Source organism: Aspergillus aculeatinus, assembly GCF_003184765.1.
Source record: "Aspergillus aculeatinus CBS 121060 unplaced genomic scaffold BO66scaffold_9, whole genome shotgun sequence".
Classification (NCBI taxonomy): Eukaryota; Fungi; Ascomycota; class Eurotiomycetes; order Eurotiales; family Aspergillaceae; genus Aspergillus; species Aspergillus aculeatinus.
This window is the reverse complement of record NW_020291478.1, coordinates 618,668-637,413: the sequence shown is the minus strand read 5'-3', so window position 1 is coordinate 637,413 and position 18,746 is coordinate 618,668. Positions and strand designations below refer to the sequence as shown.

Genomic DNA, 18,746 nt, shown 5'->3' with positions numbered 1-18,746 from the left:
GGGCGGTTTGAGTGTCCCTGGGATCAGGGTGCGGGGCGGGGGAGGGGTGATCAGGAGTTTTTGGTGCGAAGGGGCGATGTTGAGGTGCTTTTCGAGGTGGAGGGTGAGGTCGTGGACGGTGGCGTTCGCGGGGAGGGTCAGGGTGTGGGCGGTGTTGCGGTGGTGGATGGTGAGCTGGAGTTGGGGCTGCTCGGCGGCGTCGTCGGCGGTGTCAGGTTCGTGAACGGTATGGTCTTCGATCGGTGGGGTTGGCGTGTCGGACATGGTGGATTTATGGTGAGCGATGTTGTGGTCATGTAAAGGAGGATGAGGGGTATGGTAGGGATTGAATCATGGTGTTGAGGTTTCAGGCGATATAAAAGAGACTCCTCGACTCCTCGACTCCATGATGGCGGGATTCGATCTTCTTCGATGCGGTTTTGTCAGCCGGATAAAATCACATGGAGATAAGCGCAACACTCCGTTCCTGTTCCTGGTACCCTGCCTCAGGCACCAGTTCCAGGCACCTGGTAATGATCGTCGCTGCTTATTCTCAATCCGATTACGTGTAGGCTGCCTCGAGTACTCCGTAGAGTTCCAATAATTAGAGTGCCTGTTTGAGATATACCTCCAGCTCCACATGTACGACTGGTCCACCCTTTCATCTGCTCGATGGTGAGTGCTGTATGCAAGACGACTCGATCGAGTCTCGGTATTCGATTCAATTCACTAGATCAATTACATAGTATTGACTGGCCTGTATAAATCCTATAGACAACCCAACGCCATCCCATATCATCCAGAACGCCCACCAACACCCTTTTATATACCCAACAGTATGCCTGAATGGATGCATGTCACAGCGAAAACGAACAAATTCAAGTGGTTATATACCTCTCCACGACCAGCATCATTCATACTGCCGGTCGTCCTTATCGTCCTCCTTCTCCTTCGGCTCCGGCTCATCCATCAACCATTCTTCGAGTTCAGGATCAAAAGTATGGCTGGCACAGGCGGGGTACGTTAGCAACCCAGAAAACCCAGTCCTTGATGCCAGAAAATCAACTTACTCATGATAGTGCGTGTTTGTCAACGCTTTCTTCGAGTACTCATCCTCCAAGACCTGATCGTACTTGAATGGCACCTTAGCCGGCACTCCCTCGAAGGTCGTCCGGCGCAGAGGATAGATATCGTCGGTCTGGTACTTGTGCAAGTTCTTGCATTGCCACTCCGTGGGTTTGGTCGCATCCAGCCGGCTCAGCCCCGTGATGTCGATATACAACCCCGTGTTCATGTCGATCCAGCGCGCATCGATGATGTTCAGTCCCTTGCCTCGATCGCGTTGACGAGCCCACGGATTCACGTCGACGAGGTATTTGCGCTCCACATTCTCCTCCTTCGCGGTGTACTGGACGACGGTCTGGTTGTAATGGTCCGCTAGTTGGAAAAGCGTGGGTTCCATCACTTGGGTGTCAATGTCCCAATCCCAAGGCATGACCTGTCTCCTAGCGTGAGTTTGGTGGACACCAGGAAGCGCCACGGAGGGGCCTGTGTGGGGAAAGAGAGCAAGGGGTCTTTTTTACCTTTCCGTTCCACCACCACCCGAGAAGCGTCCCATGTGCGATCCACGTCTCGAGCCCATTGTCCTCGAAAAAGTTCAGATATGCGCGGATCATATGCGTCAAGGTGTGGGATCGCTCCTCATCGGGGACGGGCTCGGTGAAAAAGCGAGAGTCATAGTGGCCGAGAATGTCATCGTTGCCCGGTTCCTGGAAATACTTGAATTCCTCCGACCGATTCAGTCCGTACTGCTCATATAACGGGTCCGGATCGTTGTGATTCAGCAGCTCGCCGTAGGTGTGATGGACCGCCGGTTGGGGTTGCGAGTTGGGCAGAGAAGTGACTGTTGTGGCCGTGGCGAGGGACCCAATCGTGCAGACGACGGCCAGCAGGCCCTGAGGCTTCATCTCCGGCAAATGAAAGTCAAATGCGATAGGGGGTGTCGGGTGTGTTTTTGAATGTGCAATTGCCGGGGATAGAGAGTATCAATCACGCTTCTGCATGCATCCTGGGTCGAGGCGCAAGGGAGGGAGAGGGGGCGTAGCACGTTTCGCAAAGCGTGTTGATCTCTATATGTGTTCAAGAGAAGGGAGAAAGATGAAAGGGAACAAGAAAGGTTGCCGCCAATGCGCCGAGGGATGGAAAGCCACACACACAGCGCTATGATCGCATGCTCTGATTCAGATCGTTCAAGGTCCTTGGCCGCTGGTCCCGGAGATAATGGCACCTTCGGGTTCGGTTGTCCGGGTTATATTGACGTTGACCAATGACCTTGTAACACACCGACCAGGGCAGAGCAAGTTAAGTTAAAGTCAAGGGGGAGGGGAGGAGAGGGGAGAGGGGGGAAGGGGAGGGGGGAAGAGGGGAGCCAAGCGAAGCGAGCCCTCGGGGATAATTATAAGGAATAGTTCAAGAACGGAATGACTGTTGCTGACCCCAGCCGGCGATCCGGCCGATCCGTAGCGAAATTGGGGAGAGAGGATTTTTTGGGGCAAGTGATAGTACCAAGTAGATTAGGAAGAATTAAGGAAGAAAATGGGGTAGCAATAATACAACTAATGAATGAATAATCCGAGATGACTTCAACCCGAGCCAGCGGGGCGGGCATTTGGCACCTCCACTTGGAGGCTTTTAAGAATCTTGAAGGTCACTCAAAAGCGCAGCATTTTCTCGCCGTGGTTCCATGGCTTGGACCCTGATCGTTCCTCAACTTGGCCAAGGGAAAAGGTCAGGGCGATGACGACAAGGGCGAATAGGACCAAGGATGGAGACAGATGAAAGGCTGGGGGAGGATGACAGTGTGTCAGGTGGGCTCGTAAATCCCAAAGCATTCAAGTTGTCGTATTGTCCTTCCTCAATCACAGACTGTGTGTGAGTAAGTCTCATTGTCCGAAGCAGCCAAGGACTCGGAATTAACATGGCATCTCCCAGAGCGACTACTGTAGGGAAATACTAGACTAGGGAAAGGGAAAGTTGGAACTGGAATCTCCTCCAGGCTCTTTCCGGAGATCCTCGCGTGCCATCTTGCCCAGACTAGTCTAGTCCCCACTGGACTAGATTACCTGAGTGGTCCTAGTCTCGTTGAGTTCAGATCATTTACGGGAGTAGTGCTATGTAGGTAGGGATCCATTCATTCCCCTTAAGTTAGTTTACTGAGTGCCGGTAAGTGAAGTCAACTGACTAGGATAACAATACATAATCATGAATAAATGAATGAACTCAATCAATTGAGAGGCACAATTGCCGCCCACGTTACACATCAGTATGTACTCTGCGCACACCCCCCCTCCTCCTCGAAGAACACGACATTGCATGACTCGAAACGCCAAGCGCGCGTGTGTGTGTGCAGCAAGCACAGCACACTGCCGTGACCCTAACCAACGATCTATCTGAATGGTTCGGGGGGAACTGCTGCAATCATCCCATCCATGTCATAGGGTTGAAATGGCTTGCCTTAGCGTCGTCGACTTTCCACCCTGCCCTGCCTACCCTGTGCATTACATATCTTTTTTTCATAATTCTCATAAGTGAACGAAAAAAAAAAAAACAAGAACAAAAAACCCATCCGTTGCATCCGGCAAATACCCAGTCCGAGAGGTTGTACGGAAGTCGGGAATAATAACTAATAATGAAGAGTCAGCCAAAAAACCACCCGCAAATCCCAGTCAGAGCCTTAAAATGATAAATCCCAAGCAAGCCACCTGAGACAAACCCTGCGCGACTAGTAATATGTAACTAATGTACTCTATCTCAGCCTACACCTTCTCCTCCTCCTTTCTCTCATTCTCTCTCAATCACTACCAGAATGAGAGCTCACAATAGTCAACTTATACGGCATCAGTACGGAGTAGTGATAAGAAAAACCCCCTTTCTTTTCCTATGCCCACCAACCCACACCCACACCCGCCACCGAGGAAACCCACGCGCCACGCAGAAAATAAAAAAAAAAAAAATAGGGGGCTCCACTCCCAGGGAAACCGTTGCTGCAGCGGATAGGACAGGAACAGGAACGACCATTCCTGCTTTTCCCTTTCCCCCCCTTCCTTGGCATGGAGACTACGGAGTAGAAAAGAGAAAGGGAGGGAGCAGTGGAAGGGACCCTCATAGCTCAGCTACCTCAGTCTAGTCTACTAGCTACTAGCTGCCTGCCAAATGCCAAATGCCAAATGTCAATCCAGTTCAACCCATGCTAACCGATTCGGGAGCGCCTAAACTCCGTCCAACGTTCGAACCCCTTAGGCCTAGGGAAGTACACCGTACCTAGTCTCATAGAAATTACTATGTACTATCGCGAGGAGGAAGGACCTGGAAGATGCTGAGCCAACTTCCGACTTGGCAGTTGGTACGGAGTACGTTACTAGTCTAACCAACTGCTAACTACAATCCACTTAACACACGCGATGTGGTCCTTTGGCATTTTCTGATTGCGTGCTAAATATGAAGCCAACTCACCACCTCACTAACCCATAACCTACACACTCGTATTCGTATCCTGCATATAGTTACTCAGTACCCGATAAGAATGCAGGGTCACATGATCCATCATCTTTCCATCCCTTGCTCGAGGCTACAATAAATAAAAGGCACTGGTAAGCCTCAAATCATAAGGAGCACATCATGACCTCCAGTAGTAATTAACCAGTCATATACCGTTGCCTGAAACGTCTATCGAAAAGGTCCATATCGTATCTATGTCTTTTATCCTTTCTTCTGCCTCCCATGTCCCACTCACCAGCAACAGCACCGCTCTGAAAGCGATCCGAACAGGGAAAGACAAGGGCAGAACAGAAGTGGCTCGGAGTCGTTTTTACATCACAAGAGCCAGCCGGTTTTCGGCGATGCACAAAAAAAATAAGAAGAATCAGAAATAAAGGAAATAACACGGGGGATCAAGATATTTGTATTGATTCGTGACCACATTCCAGCGCACTGCACCTGCCACACCGCTAGGCCAGTGGCTCAACCACCAAGAAGGACATTTACTCCTGAGCCTTGGCCTCGCCCTCAGTCGGGGCGTCCTTCATCTCCGTATCATCAGCCTTCTCCTCGGCCTTCTTGGCCTCCTCCTCAGCCTTGCGCTGAGCCTCGGCCTCGGCCCGCTTCTTAGCGGCCGCCTCCTCCTGGGCCTGCAGGACGGCCTGGCGCTCGGCCTCGGCCTTCTCGCGGTGGCGCTGGATGATGGGACCGGCAATGAAGCGGATCTCGTCCATCTTGGCCACGTAGACGGACTTGGTAGTGTCCTCACCCTCATCGTAGAGCCAGTCCTATTGACGAGTTAGCATATCGACAAAAAAAATGAGCGGAATATGGAACTAACTTCAGTGTCCATGAGCTTGGCACGCAGCTTCTCCTTCTCCTCCTCGCTGGCGAACTCGGAGTAGACACCGTCGATCTTGTCGCGGAGCTCATAGATGCTGGCCTCGAGCTCGTTCTTCTTCTCGTCGGTCTCGGCGATCAACTTGTCCTCCATGTACATGGCATTCTCACGCTCAGTCCAAGTGTTCTTGAGCGACTCGTCGATGCCAGTGGTACCGGAGGAGATGGGCAGATCACCCTTGCGAACCTGCTTCTTGACCTTGCGGGTCTTCTTGGGCTGCTCGCCGTCCTTGCCAGTGTCCATGGGCTGAGTACGTTAGCATCGATCTGATTGATAATTCATAGGGAAATGGAAACTCACCTCGCCGTTCTCGTTCTCCTCGGGAACGGGCTCCTCGACTTCCATGTCCTCAACATAGTAGCCGGACTCAACATTGAGGATACCGTGCAAGTTGAGGCGGGCCTTGAGCTTGCAGATCATGAAGTCGTCGTTGGCGTCAGCCTTGACGCCCTTGACGGAGAAGCGACCAACCCAGGGGTTGACCTTGCCAGGGAGCATCTCGGGCTTGGCGTAACGAGCCTCGAGGTCGAAGGGCTGCTTGCGGTAGAAGGTAAGGATCTTGGTGGAGGGCATGACGTTGCCGCGGTTGAAGACAGTCAGGCTGGTGTCCTCATCGGGAATGTCGGCGGACTGCTCCCAGGTGAACTCGATGGGGTAGTTCACAATGTCGTGCACGGAGAAGTCACGGACACGGAAGACGGGGGAGAGGATGGCACAGCTGAAAGCACAGCCACGAGCAATGGCCTCATCCTGGTTCAGGGTGAAGGACAGGCCCTTGCCAAAGAACTTGGCAACGGCGTCCTTGACGGCGGGGACACGGGTACAGCCACCAACCATCTCAATGGAGTCGATGTCATCGACGGTGAGCTTAGCTTCGGCAAGGGCCTGCTCGAGAGGAACGGTGATACGCTCAAGGAGGGGCTTGACCATAACCTCCAGCTCCTCACGCTTGACGATGGCGCGGACATCGACGTCCTCCATCAGAGACTCAATGCTCATGGGAGCAGCAGGGTTGGCCGACAGAACCTTCTTCATCTTCTCGGCTGCGGCGAGGGTACGGGACCAGGCCTTGGGGTTGGAGCGGACATCGATCTTGAACTTCTCCTTAAACTCATCGGCGAAGTGCTCGGTGAGAGCCTTGTCGAAGTTACGGCCACCGAAGTGACGGTCGCAGGCAGTGGCCTTGACATTGAGCTCACCCTTGCGGAACTCAACGATGGAGGCGGTGTAGTCGCTGTAACCGATATCAACGAACATGACACGGCGCGGCTTCTCCTCGGGGCCGGGGAGGTCCAGCTTGGTGATACCGTATCCGAGAGCAGTGGCGGTGGTGTCGTTGATCAGACGAAGAACCTTGAGGCCAGCGATCTCACCAGCGTCGATCATGGCGCGGCGCTGAACGTCGGTGAACCAGGCGGGCACGCTGATGGTGACGTCGGAAACGGGGAGCTTCAACTCCTTGGCGGTGATGTCTCTGATCTTGGTCAAGTACATGGCGACCAGCTGAGTGGCAGTGAACTTCTCCTTCTTGCCGAGGTAGCTGACCTCAACACCAGCCTGGCCATTGACATCACAGATCTGGGCCGTGCTGTATTCCTGCTCGAGCTGAACATCGGGGTCGCTGAAGGAGCGGCCGATCAAACGCTTGAGGTTGCCAACGGTGTTCTTCAGGTTGGAGGTCTCTTGAGTCTTTGCGGCCTCACCGATGTGTCTGCTTCTGGCGCTGAAACCAACCAGGGAACTATTGCACAAACCAGATTAGTATTATTGCGCAGAACGAACAGAATAATGAACTGGCGCTAACTTACGGGGTAGATCGGTTGGAAACTTCGTTGGTGATCTGTTCATGGTTGAAAGGTACTGGTTAGTCTCCGATTGGGATAATATGATAACATGATTCTCCGCCAAAGCTAAGCAGGAGAGGAGCGGGAAAAATGAGTAGAGGGGCAGAATGGGGGAAAAAGAGATAGATATACGCACAATATCAATACCCTTGTTACGGGCAACACCGACCTTGGTGCTCTGGGCACCGAGATCAATACCAACGACAGACATTTTTGTGTGAGAGAGGGAGATGTGGTGGGGGGGAGGGCGAAGAGAGAGAAAAGGTAGAAAGAGGTGTTGGTGGGAGGTAATATGGGGGAGGGGGGGAGGTTGGGTGAGGATCCAGAGCAAAAAGACGAGGAGGGACGAGGGGGAGAATTTGCAGCCACGCCACTATCTGTTAGGTAAGTAAGGTAAAGTGGCTCAGTTCGTCACTCGTTATGTGATGTCGGGCAACGGCGGCAATGAATGGGTATCAATCGATAATATTAGGAGATTTACAACAGGTTTAAATTTTTCAAGAGTGAATCAAGCGTTTGGATAGTTACTAGGAGCTCTAGCAATGCGAAAGGAGACCTCTAGCTAGAAATAACACGAATTTGACTCATCCAGCAGTGCAAACTATCAGGCGAAAAGCCAGAGCTGAGGATCTCATCATCGAACCTTCCAGCGCCTACTCGAGCCCTCCCGCCAGATCACCGCCCGGCGCCTGCCTGGCAATTCCTCTTCCACCGCCTTGGCGGGGCTTATCGATAAATCAGAGTTTTACTTTCCCTGCTATTGGCCACAAGCTGCTCAGCTCGATATGACTGCCTCAGGCCGCCAGGCAATAATGTACTGTACTACGGTAGTAAACATCGTCCAAATTGGAGATTCAATGGGCAAGGTGTTTCTACAACTGAATACAAAATAAAAACACCCACAGGGGGAAAGATGGAATCCTGAATACCACCAAAAGAGAGGCGCGCATGTTAACAATTCATGACGGAACATGCATAAATATTCCAACACTCCATCGCTGCATTCACCGGTACCTTCTCCCACGTCGCCCAGTACGCAAAAGACATCGAATAGCTGGCGTTCCACTAATCCGGTGGGAAAAATCACCGCAGGCCCGCGCTGGCAGGAACAGAAACATACTGCTGAGTCAAAGGGGTTTTATGCCTGGTCCGTCGGTCGTAATAACGTTCCGATAGTCGGCATCCGCGTCTATTGTTTCACTCGCAGTGCTATATGTGGCTGCAGCATGTGTCTGGTCGCTTGACAAATGCACTATGCCACTCTCATAGTCCTCCGCTGATGGTAGACGCGACCCAACGACTGCGACTCCAGATCTATAGCTCGTCTTGATGTCTACTGCAGACTCGGTATACCCTGGTGTACCACTAGCGTGATAGTGTCTGGCCTGCTCCTGTCCCTTGACTAAGCTCTCCACGGGCAGGGGGAGACAGATTGAATTGGTACCAGAATCTGTTGTTGCCACTGACTCCAGAGAGTAGGACGGATGCAGCCCTATCCGAGGTACTCCAGGAAGAGGTGTCATGTACTTGACCATGGCGGACTCGAGGTCTTCTTGTTTGTGAAGATCGCCGTAATCATGGGGAAGTGGTGGTGCACCCGACAAGCGTCCGTGGATTTTCTTGCTTGGGCGGACGGGTATGCCTCTTTCGTCCTTCTTGGTTCGAAACGTATCAACCATCACGTTGAGCTCATCTCCTTGCTCCCGAGCTTTTTCTACTGCTTCCTCCGGTGATGTATGCTCGTCCGCTTTTGCTGCGTCCGCGCGGGGTCCTCCCCATGTGCGCTGGCCGGCCGTGAAAATACCATACACCATGTAGAGCCAATTGAAGAAGGGATTCACAATGAACATCAACGGGTAGAGCCAAGCTTTGAACCGCTTGAGCTTCAGCCCAAAATAAAGCATCAGCAGGTAGTTCAGACCTAGAGAGATTGCGATGAATCCCACGGGAAGATTCTCTATCTTGCTAGATGTAGTGATGAGTGACACAACCAGGATTAAAAACAGCAAAGCGGTCGTCCGGATTGTATTCTGCATGAAGCGTACCAAGCAGAGAAGCGGATATCGCCTCCAGAGTCTGGCATCGGTTAGCATGCACACTTCGTTGGTGATGAAGCCCAGAAACCAGCGGCGTCGTTGCTTCAGGAGGCTACTGAAAGTCTGAACAGCTTCGGTTTTGCAAAAGGCACCGGTGCACATCTGGATCTGATAGCGCTCGGCTGCACCGATCATGAAAAGGTGCGTAAGCCATCGATCTTCGCCGAGATGGCATTTGCCGTAGTCGAAGAGATCCTCACACTGCTCAGCCTTGTCCGCAAAATAGTACTTGGCCATCTTGCGAAAAGCCGAGAACCTCAGAATTGTTAGCGCCCCTGGAAGGCAGGTAACAGCACCACATCCAGATTCCACCGAGCGCTCAAAGAGTTGACCGTGGACATACTCCATGTCCTGCAAGACTGTGATGAGAGAGTTCTTCGCTGTCGTTGACGTGAGGATACCAGTCATTGCCAGCATGTTATGCTTGCTTCCTGGTTTCAACTCCATGTCGTACATGAAATTTTGTAGGCACAGCTTGTCAAGAATGCAGTCAGAATCGATGAATAGAAGGAAGAGGTCGTCTTGACGCCTGAGGTAATCAGCGTACACCTTGTCGATCAGCCTGAAAGTTTGCTTTTGGCAATGTCGTTTGCCGCCATGCTTGAAGCGGGACACCGTTATCCTTGCACCTTTGTATGTCACATCAATGCTCTGCGGGTAGGTCTCCAACGAGATGGGAATGCCGAGATGCTGGATAACCTGAAGATAAGACTCATCAATCTGGCCTCCGTCGTAAGAGAGAAACACATGAATACAGTATGCTGGATAATCACTGCAGACGACCGAGTCGATCGCCTTCATTAGTACGTGTGGTTCTTCTTTGAAGACCGGCATGACTATGACCGTCTTAGGTGCAGTGCGATCATCCAATGCTTGTTTCACTCGCTTGGTTCTTCCCAGAGAATTTATGATGAGCCGATTAACGCAAAATAGCCAGGGTATCACGAGAAGGACGGAGAAGGTCCAGAAAGCGAACCATTGTAGAACGGAGGTCAATCTCGTCGGAAAATAGCGAGTTATCTGTGTCGGCAAGGGAAGGATGGCGATCATGACTGGAAAGAATATTCCTCTGGGCGCATGGCCAATTAGTTGATGCTAGACATGATCTCAACCTGAAGATAAACTCACCTGAGCAATGTGAAAAGTAAAATCATAACGACTGCCAGAACTTTGATGCTCCAGTGGTCTGCTTTCTGATAGACTTTAACGAGGCAATAAATGAAGGCTGCAAGAAATAATATCCATTCCAATAGCGCAGCAACTAGCAAAGGCCCTAGTACCGAGACATAGACGATCTATAGGCTTTGTTAGCCTCGGCTATCCTATCGGAGCACGAAGGTATCGAGGTACATCTTCTTTCGGCCATCGCTCGAGGTTCGCAAATTGTCCTTGCGTCGTCATATTGATGTAAAGAGTCCAAGGCGACTGTCAACTAGTAATCGGGCAGATGAACGTAAGACTTCAGGTAAGCGATATACTGTGAAGAGCACCCTGAATAATGTTCATTGTCTGAGCAAGCTCTATGCCACTGTCGCAAAGGTCACGGCAAAAGCCCGATCTTGTATAAGATGCAGCGATGCTGATACTAGCCGAATAGCTGAGGCCGAATGGATTGGCATGAGAAGCATTGATGGAGATGACGCCTGACCATAACTGCATTCATGTACCTAACAACTCAGAAGGTCCCCGGAAAACCCGAGTAGTCAAGACAACATGAAGAAAAGGCAGGTGCATCTACTGCCGGAAGGAAAGTAGGACATGCTGAAATATTGCTCAACCAGGGCAGTGAATTGTGAACCCAGACGAACAACTCTTTCTGCTTCCAACTCCTTTGCGAGATCAATTGTGGGGTGGAGTTAGTAGTTGTATTTGCAAACCATTGTTTTGAAATGCGATGGGAACCAAGTAGCGTGACATAGCCTGGCTACACGTCGTTCGGCTAGTGAGGACATTGACAAGTGTATGTACTTCATCAATTGAGCGAGCGACACCAGTCGTCAATGTCAAAACATTGCGTGATAGAAGAAAGTGCCCCAAGAAAGCAGTTGCTTTCTTGCGCCATCGAGTCTGTCAATGCTGCTTTGAGAAGAGCTCAGATTCTTGATCGATTGATATTCAGATGCTGAGGCTGATTTGAGCAACATGTGGCAGGACCAGCTCATTGAATTGACGTCTGATGAGCATTGGTTAGTCAGGCATTCTGATCACTACATTGATGTTTCTATTCCAAAGTATGATGGTGGTACTCATGCGAAGAGTAGAATTTAGATACAGCCGGACAATTGGTAGGAGGTGCATAGTTCCAATGTCCCAAAGTGGTTAGTCGCACTCGCTCCCGACTCAACCATGCGCCACATACTCATGCCTGAGGCATCAAGGGAGTCGGCGATTGTGGCGCCAGCTCCGCGGGCGGTCAGAAAATTTCCCCCGCCGCGCATTGGTCTGGGAAATTTCCCTCTTGCAGCTGAGGCAGAAACTCCCTTTCTTTCCTTCAATCTTATTTTATTTTTTTTAAGTGGTTCTGGACAGATTTTCGTTCCGTTCACAAATTTCCTGCATCTCGTGCAACTGAAATACTCACAGGTGAGCATTCACTCCTACTCGATCTAATTTGCCCCCCATTCTTGCTGCACGCGGACATCCGATCATTATTGGCCAGGCGAATCCGTATCGCGGCTGCTCCCCCCGGCGAGAGATTTCGAATTTATTGATGCTCGCTTACCCCTACCCATCCCCGCGCATTCTTGATAAATACTAATTTTCGGGTCCGCGGTTACTGATATCTTCTCAATTGCAGGAGGTGCATTCTTATCATCATCTTACCGAACTTCCCACACACCTCATATCCATAATATCACAACATGTCTGACGAACAAAAGCCCGTCGCCCAGCCCAATGCTGAGGCTGAGAAGGATGTCCAGAATGTTCTGGCCGAGTTGAAGGGTGAGAGCATCGAGGCCGCCGCTCCTGCTGCTGCCGTCGAGGAGACGAAGCAGACCGACGAGGCTGCCGAGGAGGCCCGTATCGTGGAGGCGGCCGCCAAGCTGGGCGAGAAGTCCGCCCAGGCCGAGGAGCAAAAGCAGGAGACCAAGAAGCAAGAGCAGCAGCAGCAGGGTCGCGGAGGCCGCACCAACTACCGCAACAACGTCAAGTTCGACCCCTCCAGCCAGGAGGTGACCAGCGACCCCGTGCAGATCCGCAAGCAGGTCGAATTCTACTTCTCCGACTCCAACCTCCCCATGGACAAGTTCCTGCTCTCCAAGGTCGGTGGTAGCAGCAACCGGCCCGTCTCCCTCGAGCTCCTCCACTCCTTCAAGCGCATGCGCCGCTTCCAGCCCTTCAGCGCCATCGTCGAGGCCATCAAGACGTCCGAGACCGTCGAGCTCACCGACAACGACACCTGCGTGCGCCGCAAGACCCCCCTGCCCGAGACCGTGACCGAGAACCACAACCCCACCGTGGTCCGCGTGTTCGAGGACAAGGCCATGAGCCGCAGCGTCTACGCCAAGGGCTTCGGCGAGGAGGGCCCCACCACTCAGCTCGAGATCGAGGAGTTCTTCGCCCCCTACGGCCCCGTCAACGCCATCCGTCTCCGTCGCTCCTACGACAAGACCTTCAAGGGCAGCGTCTTCGTCGAGTTCGAGTCCGAGGAGAAGCAGCAGGCCTTCCTCGCCCTGGACCCCAAGCCCAAGTGGAAGGACCAGGACCTGCTCATCAAGAGCAAGAAGGACTACTGCGAGGAGAAGGCCCGCGAGATCGAGGCCGGCCGCATCAAGCCCAGCGGCGGCCGGGGACGTGGTGGTCACCACCGTGGTGGCCGTGGCCGCGGCGGCAACCGTGGCGGTCGCGGCGACAACAAGCGCGGCGACTGGAGGGATCGTCGTGCCGCTGACCAGAAGAACGGATTCAGCGACAAGAAGGAGGAGCCCAAGGAGGAGCGTAAGGAGATTCAGAAAGACGCCCGGTAAGTTCCTGTCTACATCCTTGCATATCCTCAATAAAAAAAGTGACCACAATTTCTAACATTCTCCTCTCCAGGGGCGTCCCCGTTGTCCAGAGCACTACCGACGAGTCCGCCGGTCAGAAGCGCGCCCGTGAGGAGGACGGTGCCAATGGCGACCACCCCGCCAAGAAGGTGGATGCCAAGCAGGAGTAAAGACTTGCAGCAAAAAAAAAAAAAAAAAGAGAGAGAGAAGAAAGAGACTTCGATACCAGTATTTTGTCTATTTCATGAAAGAGTGTGTGTGGGATGGGATCACGAGAGAGAAAAAAAAAAGCATGGCCTGGGCTCGATTTCCTTTGACTTTTAAAAGAAGACCATATTATAATGGCGTTGTATAGTTACCCCCTATTTTGTTATCATTTAGCTTTTCTTCCAAATGGACTTGGGTTCCAAAGCATTTATGTCCGTGTCCGTGTATCCAGTGGCTGTGGGTTCTTTGGTAGAAGTCTGACAGTTGTGGTATTTCAGTTCGATCCCAAATCCGCAGGATGTAGAGGTTTGTGTGTATATACAATTGACTGTTGTCCCTTGTTTCTGTTTTGCAGCTTCCCTCCAAGTGATGTCAGGTTGGCTATATAGGTATGTAAGGGCTTGTTCGAGACGCTACTACGGACGAGTGAAAGGTGACTCTCCTTATTTCTTCTTCTTGGTCTTATCGACGACATCGATCCATTGCGAGCGCAGTCCGCGCCGGGATAGTGCCTCTTCCAGCGCCCGTCGCTGATCACCCTGGATCAAGACCTCCATGACGCCCTTAGCTGCGCCCGTGGCCTGGGCGACACTGGTGCTGCTGGCGCATTTCTTCTGCAGCTCCTCGGCCAGCAGGCTGGGGATGATGCCGAAGACCTCCAGGCCGGAGACCTTGGTGACGGTCTTGGAGCCGGTGCGGCGCTCGAGGGTGATGGTGGCCTTGGGGGCGGCGCCGGCCTTGGGCTTGACGCCACCGGCCAGCGTCTGGCCCGGTTTCAGGATCACGTAGTGGGCCGTCAGGAGGGCGTGGTCGTCGACGAGGCGTTTCAGGAGGGCGTCGCGGGTGGTCTTGCCGCGGGCGAGGGTGCTGCGGTCGTCTGACGAGCCCGAAGCAAAAACGGTGGTGGCGAGGAAGGGGTTGAGGTTGACGATGCGTTTGTTGTGGGGGTCGATCAGCGGCGGGCTCTGCGACTGCAGGTACTGGTCCAGGTGGGCGGAGACGTCGGCGTACTTGTAGTAGTTGCTGGGGTGTGTGCTGGACAGCGCCGGGAAGATGGTCGGCGCCAGCTTGCCCGTCGGTCGGTACAGGGTCTGCACGGTAAGCGTCTGGCCCACAGAGGGGTCGCTGTCGGAGGAGGCGATGGCTTTGCTGCTGGTCGGGGCGGCGCCGGCTTTGTTGCCGGCGGCGTTGTTCTCGGCGGCATTCTTGGAGGGCAGTCGGTAGGGGACGAACTGCTCGACCCGGCGATCGTTGAAGTCGACGTCTAGAATCACGGTTTCCTGGCCGTTGCGGTCCTTGGATTTGACCAGGCGCTGCTTGTCGAGATATTTGATGAACTTTTTCACATTCTTCCAGCTCGTTTTCTTGATCTGGTAGAATTGAGCCTGTCGGGGGGTGTGAATGGGAAGGTAGGGCGTGATCATGTTCGACACCAGCGCGGACGGCTGGACTGGCAAGGACAAGCCGTGGTTGGGCGCTGAAGGGTTGTCTTGTTTGAGCTTGTATAACGAGTAAAGGAAGGCCTTCTCGAAGGCGTCGTCAATCTCTGTGCAATGTTAGCTGAACGCACGAAATGTTATCGGAAGAAGTAGCAGGCCTCTCGGACCTTTGGTCGATGGCTCTTTCTCCTCCACGACAGGCTCTTCCTCGACCGGTTGAGGCGCTGCAGCAGAAGCCTCGTCGTCTCCCGCAGCCTGAGCAGAAGCCTGCTCATCCAAGTGAAGATCATTCACTGCTCCCTCAATCTCCTTCGTCTCGCCGCTGTCCTCCTCTTCGACGTCGTCCCACCCTTCCAAGTATTCGGGAGCAGGTTGACCAGGCTTGGACGACGAACTCCAAGCCCAGAGCTCGTCACCCTCCCAGTGAAGTCCACGGACAGCATGACCCTTAGCGCCCTGCACTTCTCCCAGCGCCGAGACATCGATCTCACAGACCCCTACGAACCGCGGCACGGTATACCTGTCCAGATCCGCCACGGCGACGACCGCACCTTTAACCGCACGCTCGTCGAACGGCGGCTCGTTCGCGATGCCCGGAGTCATCAGATCCGCACCTCCCTGGAGCTTCTGCATGACCATGCCCGGAGTGTGCAGCAGAGGTACTAAGTCTGCGTTGTGCCATAGTGTGTAGACTGTCGGGTAGAGGCGCCCGTCGGCGCCGGGGCCGTGGTCGACCTTAAACCACAGGACGCGCTCGTCGCCTCCGGGATGCGCCCCCACGTAGACGGTACCCTGAACCTCGCGGAGTTGCGGTCCGGCCGTCGTCGTGAAGCGCGCGGACAGGCAGTTGTCGGGGAGAAGCGCATTCCGGATCGAGGTGAGGTTTGGCGCCGTCGGGTTGGATGCGCTGCTGGGGGCAGCCGAATCGTCACCGCTGGGCTCGGTGCGCGCACTCGATGAGGGGATCTCGATCTTGTAATCAGCGATAATCTGGTCTGCGATCTTCCTTCGATCAGAAGAGCGCAAGGGCGCAAGGTTCTTGATCTGTCGTCATCAAAAATGTGGTCAGTGATGAAATTTGAGTAACCGGCTCGGAGACTCGACAGTGCGGGGGAGGGGTAAGTTACGGTGGGCTTCTTCTTGAACATGGTGGCGGAAAAGAAAAAGATAGAAGGAGATAGTATGTGTGCCAATGTAGTAAATCAACGCCCTCCAACCATTCCAAGATCAAAGGCGCGCAAAAGGGAAAAAAGCTATGTTTTCCAGAGGGAAGAATGGATGGGCTTGTGATGGAGGGGAATGTGATGGATGGGCCTGACTGCCGCAACAACAATCGGCCGCTTTTCCCCGCCTTTGATTTGATTGATCATCGCGAGTCGCGAGGTACAGTACGTAACATAAAAGAACAAAACATAGTCATCCTGGCCATCCCGTCAACAGCTTGACATGATGTAAAGAGACATCTCCCACTACCCCCCGCCTGCATAGCCATATTCCCTTAGAACTCCATAGAATCTCTGGCGAAACAACAAGCAGTGCTAAAATAATCTCATCAGTATTCCTCGCACAATACAGACCCCAAGTATAAAGGGCGTCGGAACATACCCCAATACAGCAAAATGCAGTCCACCTTCCTGTAGAGTCTGCTACTTTTTCTGCGTCTGTTTCTTCTCCCACTCTTCCTGGTCCATATCTCTCAAGCCTTGCATGATCTGCTTGGCCTCCGCGAGGTCTTCCTGATCGTGAATTTTCAGGCCGTAGGAGAGCCCAAACTCCCAGAGACCGCTATAGCCGGAGTTCTTGAGCCACTTGGATTGACTCATCTGGTTGGGTTCGATGTCGCCGTCGGCGGGTTAAGTCCTCTGCGCAGGAGGCATATTGGAGAAGAGTTGCTCGGAAAGGCGGATGTTAGGCGAGAGAATCAATCAATGTATGTGGCTAGATGAGGTGCGTAATGGAGAAAGTGAAGGCAAGTGAACTCAGGGCTGGACAACCTGATGGCGAAGTTAGTGTAGTGGCCCCGCGTTGACGGCCCTGGCCGGGCAAGGAACCACCCACATCATCTTTTTCTCATTCACTCTGCCAGGTGCACCGCGGCTGCTTCCACTTTGAGCATGCGGAATGAGAGTCCGGACATAGATACAGAGCCAGATTCCATTGTTTTTTCCGTCTAGAGATCTCCTGCAGTTGCAATTGTAGCAAGTCCGGAGCTTCTACTATGTGAAAATGAATCTTGTCCTACCGCTACCTCAGGAAAAATTGGATTGGAAAAACCAGTGCTTCTGAATTGATTTTATAGATACATAACAGGATGCCCGACCCGTAATCAATAGAATAATCACAGTAAAATGGAAAAGCACAATGGCTATTTATATAGAAGATTGGAAAAGAAGTGTGATCGATCTAGTGTTCACCCCAGAGCATAGCGCTTAGGCGGAGAGGTCACGGGCGTGCTTCTTCTCGCTGACCAACCAGGTGAAGGTCTGCTTGAGGACGCTGAGGAACTGATCAGCGCTCAGAGACTCGAAGTAGCTGGTGAGGTTGGTGCTGGTGGATACGGAAGCACTGGAGCTGCTGGAGGCAGAGCTGGAGCTGCTGGGAGTGGCAACGTAGGTCTGCTGGGGAGCGCTGCCGGTGACGGTGACTTGCGCAACCTCAGTGGAGGTCTGGTAGGCAGTGGCAGTATCAGTCTCAACAGCGGTAGCAGTCTGAGTAACGACGGAGCCAGCAGCAGAGGTGACGGAAGAAGCAACGCTGGTAGCGGCGGCGGCGGCAGTAGTGCTGGAGCTGCTGGAGGCGGCAGCGGAGCTGGCAGAGCCGGAGCTGGAGCCGGAGCTGGAGCCGGAGCTGGAGCTGGAGCTGGAGCTGGAGGAGCTGGAGGTAGCGTTGTACATAGCAGGTCCGGGAATATCGTAGGAGGAAAGAGACTGGTAGATGTTGACGAGGATACCAGCATCAGTGTCCTTGTACAGGCTCTCACCAGCAGTGCCAGAAGGAGCGAGATCACCGCCGCCAGTGACCTTCAAGTTGAAGCACTGAGGGTAGTTCTGAGCACCATCCTTGTTACCAGCAGAGTGAAGGGCAATGATTTCGTGACGGAGGACGTAGTTGCCAGCCGCAATGTCAGAGGGGATGGTCACAGTCCAGCTGTTGTTGTTGGCGATCAAGTTATCACTGGCCCAGGTACCGGGGACGTTGTCGTCGTTGATAAGACCGCTCTCGTCAATCTTGAAAAACTCGAGGTCGGTCTTGGTGACGCTGCTGCAGTCACCATTGCAGTTGGCAAGGTAGGTCAGGACAGGGCCGTGGTGGCTGTCGGGCCAGGTAGTCCACTGGAGCTCAACAGTACCACCGGCCTTGACCTCAGCAGAGATGGCACCGGGCTTGGCACTCTTGTGGCAAATGATGTCGGCATCAGCATACTCGCTACCGTCGACGAAACCCAAGTCGGTCGCCTCGGTAGACCATCCAATGGTCTCCGGGGGATCGCTGGAATAGGGATAGGAAGTGACAATGTAGCCGCCATAGTAGGTTCCGTCGACAACAGCACCCGACACGTAACCGTGACCAGCGACGAGAGCGGCCGAACCGAGGATAACACCAGCAAGCTTAGCAACAGACATTTTTCGATCGACGCACAGCGTGAAAGTTTTTGAAAAGGATGGTTTGGAAAGAGTAACAAAGGCGGTCTTCAATCAATGAAGCCTGGAATGAAAAAAAGTAAGAGAATGGAAGGTTCGGAGACCCAAGTAAAGAAA

General features: G+C 53.1%; 7 protein-coding genes across 7 annotated transcripts; 1 reads left to right on the top strand and 6 right to left on the bottom strand.

Annotated features, from left to right (window-relative positions):
* Positions 1 to 689: 689 nt before the first annotated feature.
* Positions 690 to 2,382, bottom strand: BO66DRAFT_389606 (putative mannosylphosphate transferase (Mnn4)). Its single transcript, XM_025646827.1, has 3 exons — positions 1,563 to 2,382; positions 1,050 to 1,477; positions 690 to 983 (listed from the first exon to the last, which is right to left on the bottom strand). Exons 1-3 carry the CDS (start codon positions 1,944 to 1,946, stop codon positions 890 to 892), a joined length of 906 nt encoding a protein of 301 aa, XP_025506873.1. The 5' UTR covers positions 1,947 to 2,382; the 3' UTR covers positions 690 to 889.
* A 2,283-nt stretch (positions 2,383 to 4,665) lies between these two features.
* Positions 4,666 to 7,563, bottom strand: hsp88 (Hsp70 chaperone Hsp88). Its single transcript, XM_025646826.1, has 5 exons — positions 7,397 to 7,563; positions 7,225 to 7,256; positions 5,717 to 7,157; positions 5,357 to 5,662; positions 4,666 to 5,303 (listed from the first exon to the last, which is right to left on the bottom strand). Exons 1-5 carry the CDS (start codon positions 7,469 to 7,471, stop codon positions 5,019 to 5,021), a joined length of 2,139 nt encoding a protein of 712 aa, XP_025506872.1. The 5' UTR covers positions 7,472 to 7,563; the 3' UTR covers positions 4,666 to 5,018.
* A 762-nt stretch (positions 7,564 to 8,325) lies between these two features.
* On the bottom strand, positions 8,326 to 10,651 carry chsD (chitin synthase D; the record flags this gene model as incomplete). The annotated part of the gene is made up of 2 exons (XM_025652502.1): positions 8,326 to 10,425; positions 10,485 to 10,651. Coding segments are annotated over 2 exons (2,205 nt in total), but the record flags the coding sequence as incomplete, so codon positions are not given.
* A 1,194-nt stretch (positions 10,652 to 11,845) lies between these two features.
* BO66DRAFT_418511 (tRNA maturation protein LHP1) lies at positions 11,846 to 13,522 on the top strand. The gene is made up of 3 exons (XM_025649749.1): positions 11,846 to 11,939; positions 12,154 to 13,320; positions 13,395 to 13,522. The coding sequence occupies exons 2-3, from the start codon at positions 12,218 to 12,220 to the stop codon at positions 13,510 to 13,512; spliced, it is 1,221 nt and encodes a 406-aa protein (XP_025506870.1). The 5' UTR covers positions 11,846 to 11,939; positions 12,154 to 12,217; the 3' UTR covers positions 13,513 to 13,522.
* Positions 13,523 to 13,820: 298 nt separating this feature from the next.
* Positions 13,821 to 16,218, bottom strand: BO66DRAFT_368499 (putative RNA binding protein Ligatin/Tma64). Its single transcript, XM_025645338.1, has 3 exons — positions 16,116 to 16,218; positions 15,156 to 16,032; positions 13,821 to 15,095 (listed from the first exon to the last, which is right to left on the bottom strand). Exons 1-3 carry the CDS (start codon positions 16,134 to 16,136, stop codon positions 13,993 to 13,995), a joined length of 2,001 nt encoding a protein of 666 aa, XP_025506869.1. The 5' UTR covers positions 16,137 to 16,218; the 3' UTR covers positions 13,821 to 13,992.
* A 54-nt stretch (positions 16,219 to 16,272) lies between these two features.
* On the bottom strand, positions 16,273 to 16,972 carry BO66DRAFT_389603 (uncharacterized protein). The gene is made up of 2 exons (XM_025646825.1): positions 16,594 to 16,972; positions 16,273 to 16,526 (listed from the first exon to the last, which is right to left on the bottom strand). Exon 1 carries the CDS (start codon positions 16,809 to 16,811, stop codon positions 16,635 to 16,637), a length of 177 nt encoding a protein of 58 aa, XP_025506868.1. The 5' UTR covers positions 16,812 to 16,972; the 3' UTR covers positions 16,273 to 16,526; positions 16,594 to 16,634.
* Positions 16,973 to 17,417: 445 nt separating this feature from the next.
* On the bottom strand, positions 17,418 to 18,611 carry BO66DRAFT_316221 (lytic polysaccharide monooxygenase auxiliary activity family 9 protein; the record flags this gene model as incomplete). The annotated part of the gene is made up of 2 exons (XM_025643498.1): positions 17,418 to 17,742; positions 17,881 to 18,611. 2 exons carry the CDS (start codon positions 18,609 to 18,611, stop codon positions 17,418 to 17,420), a joined length of 1,056 nt encoding a protein of 351 aa, XP_025506867.1.
* Positions 18,612 to 18,746: the final 135 nt, after the last annotated feature.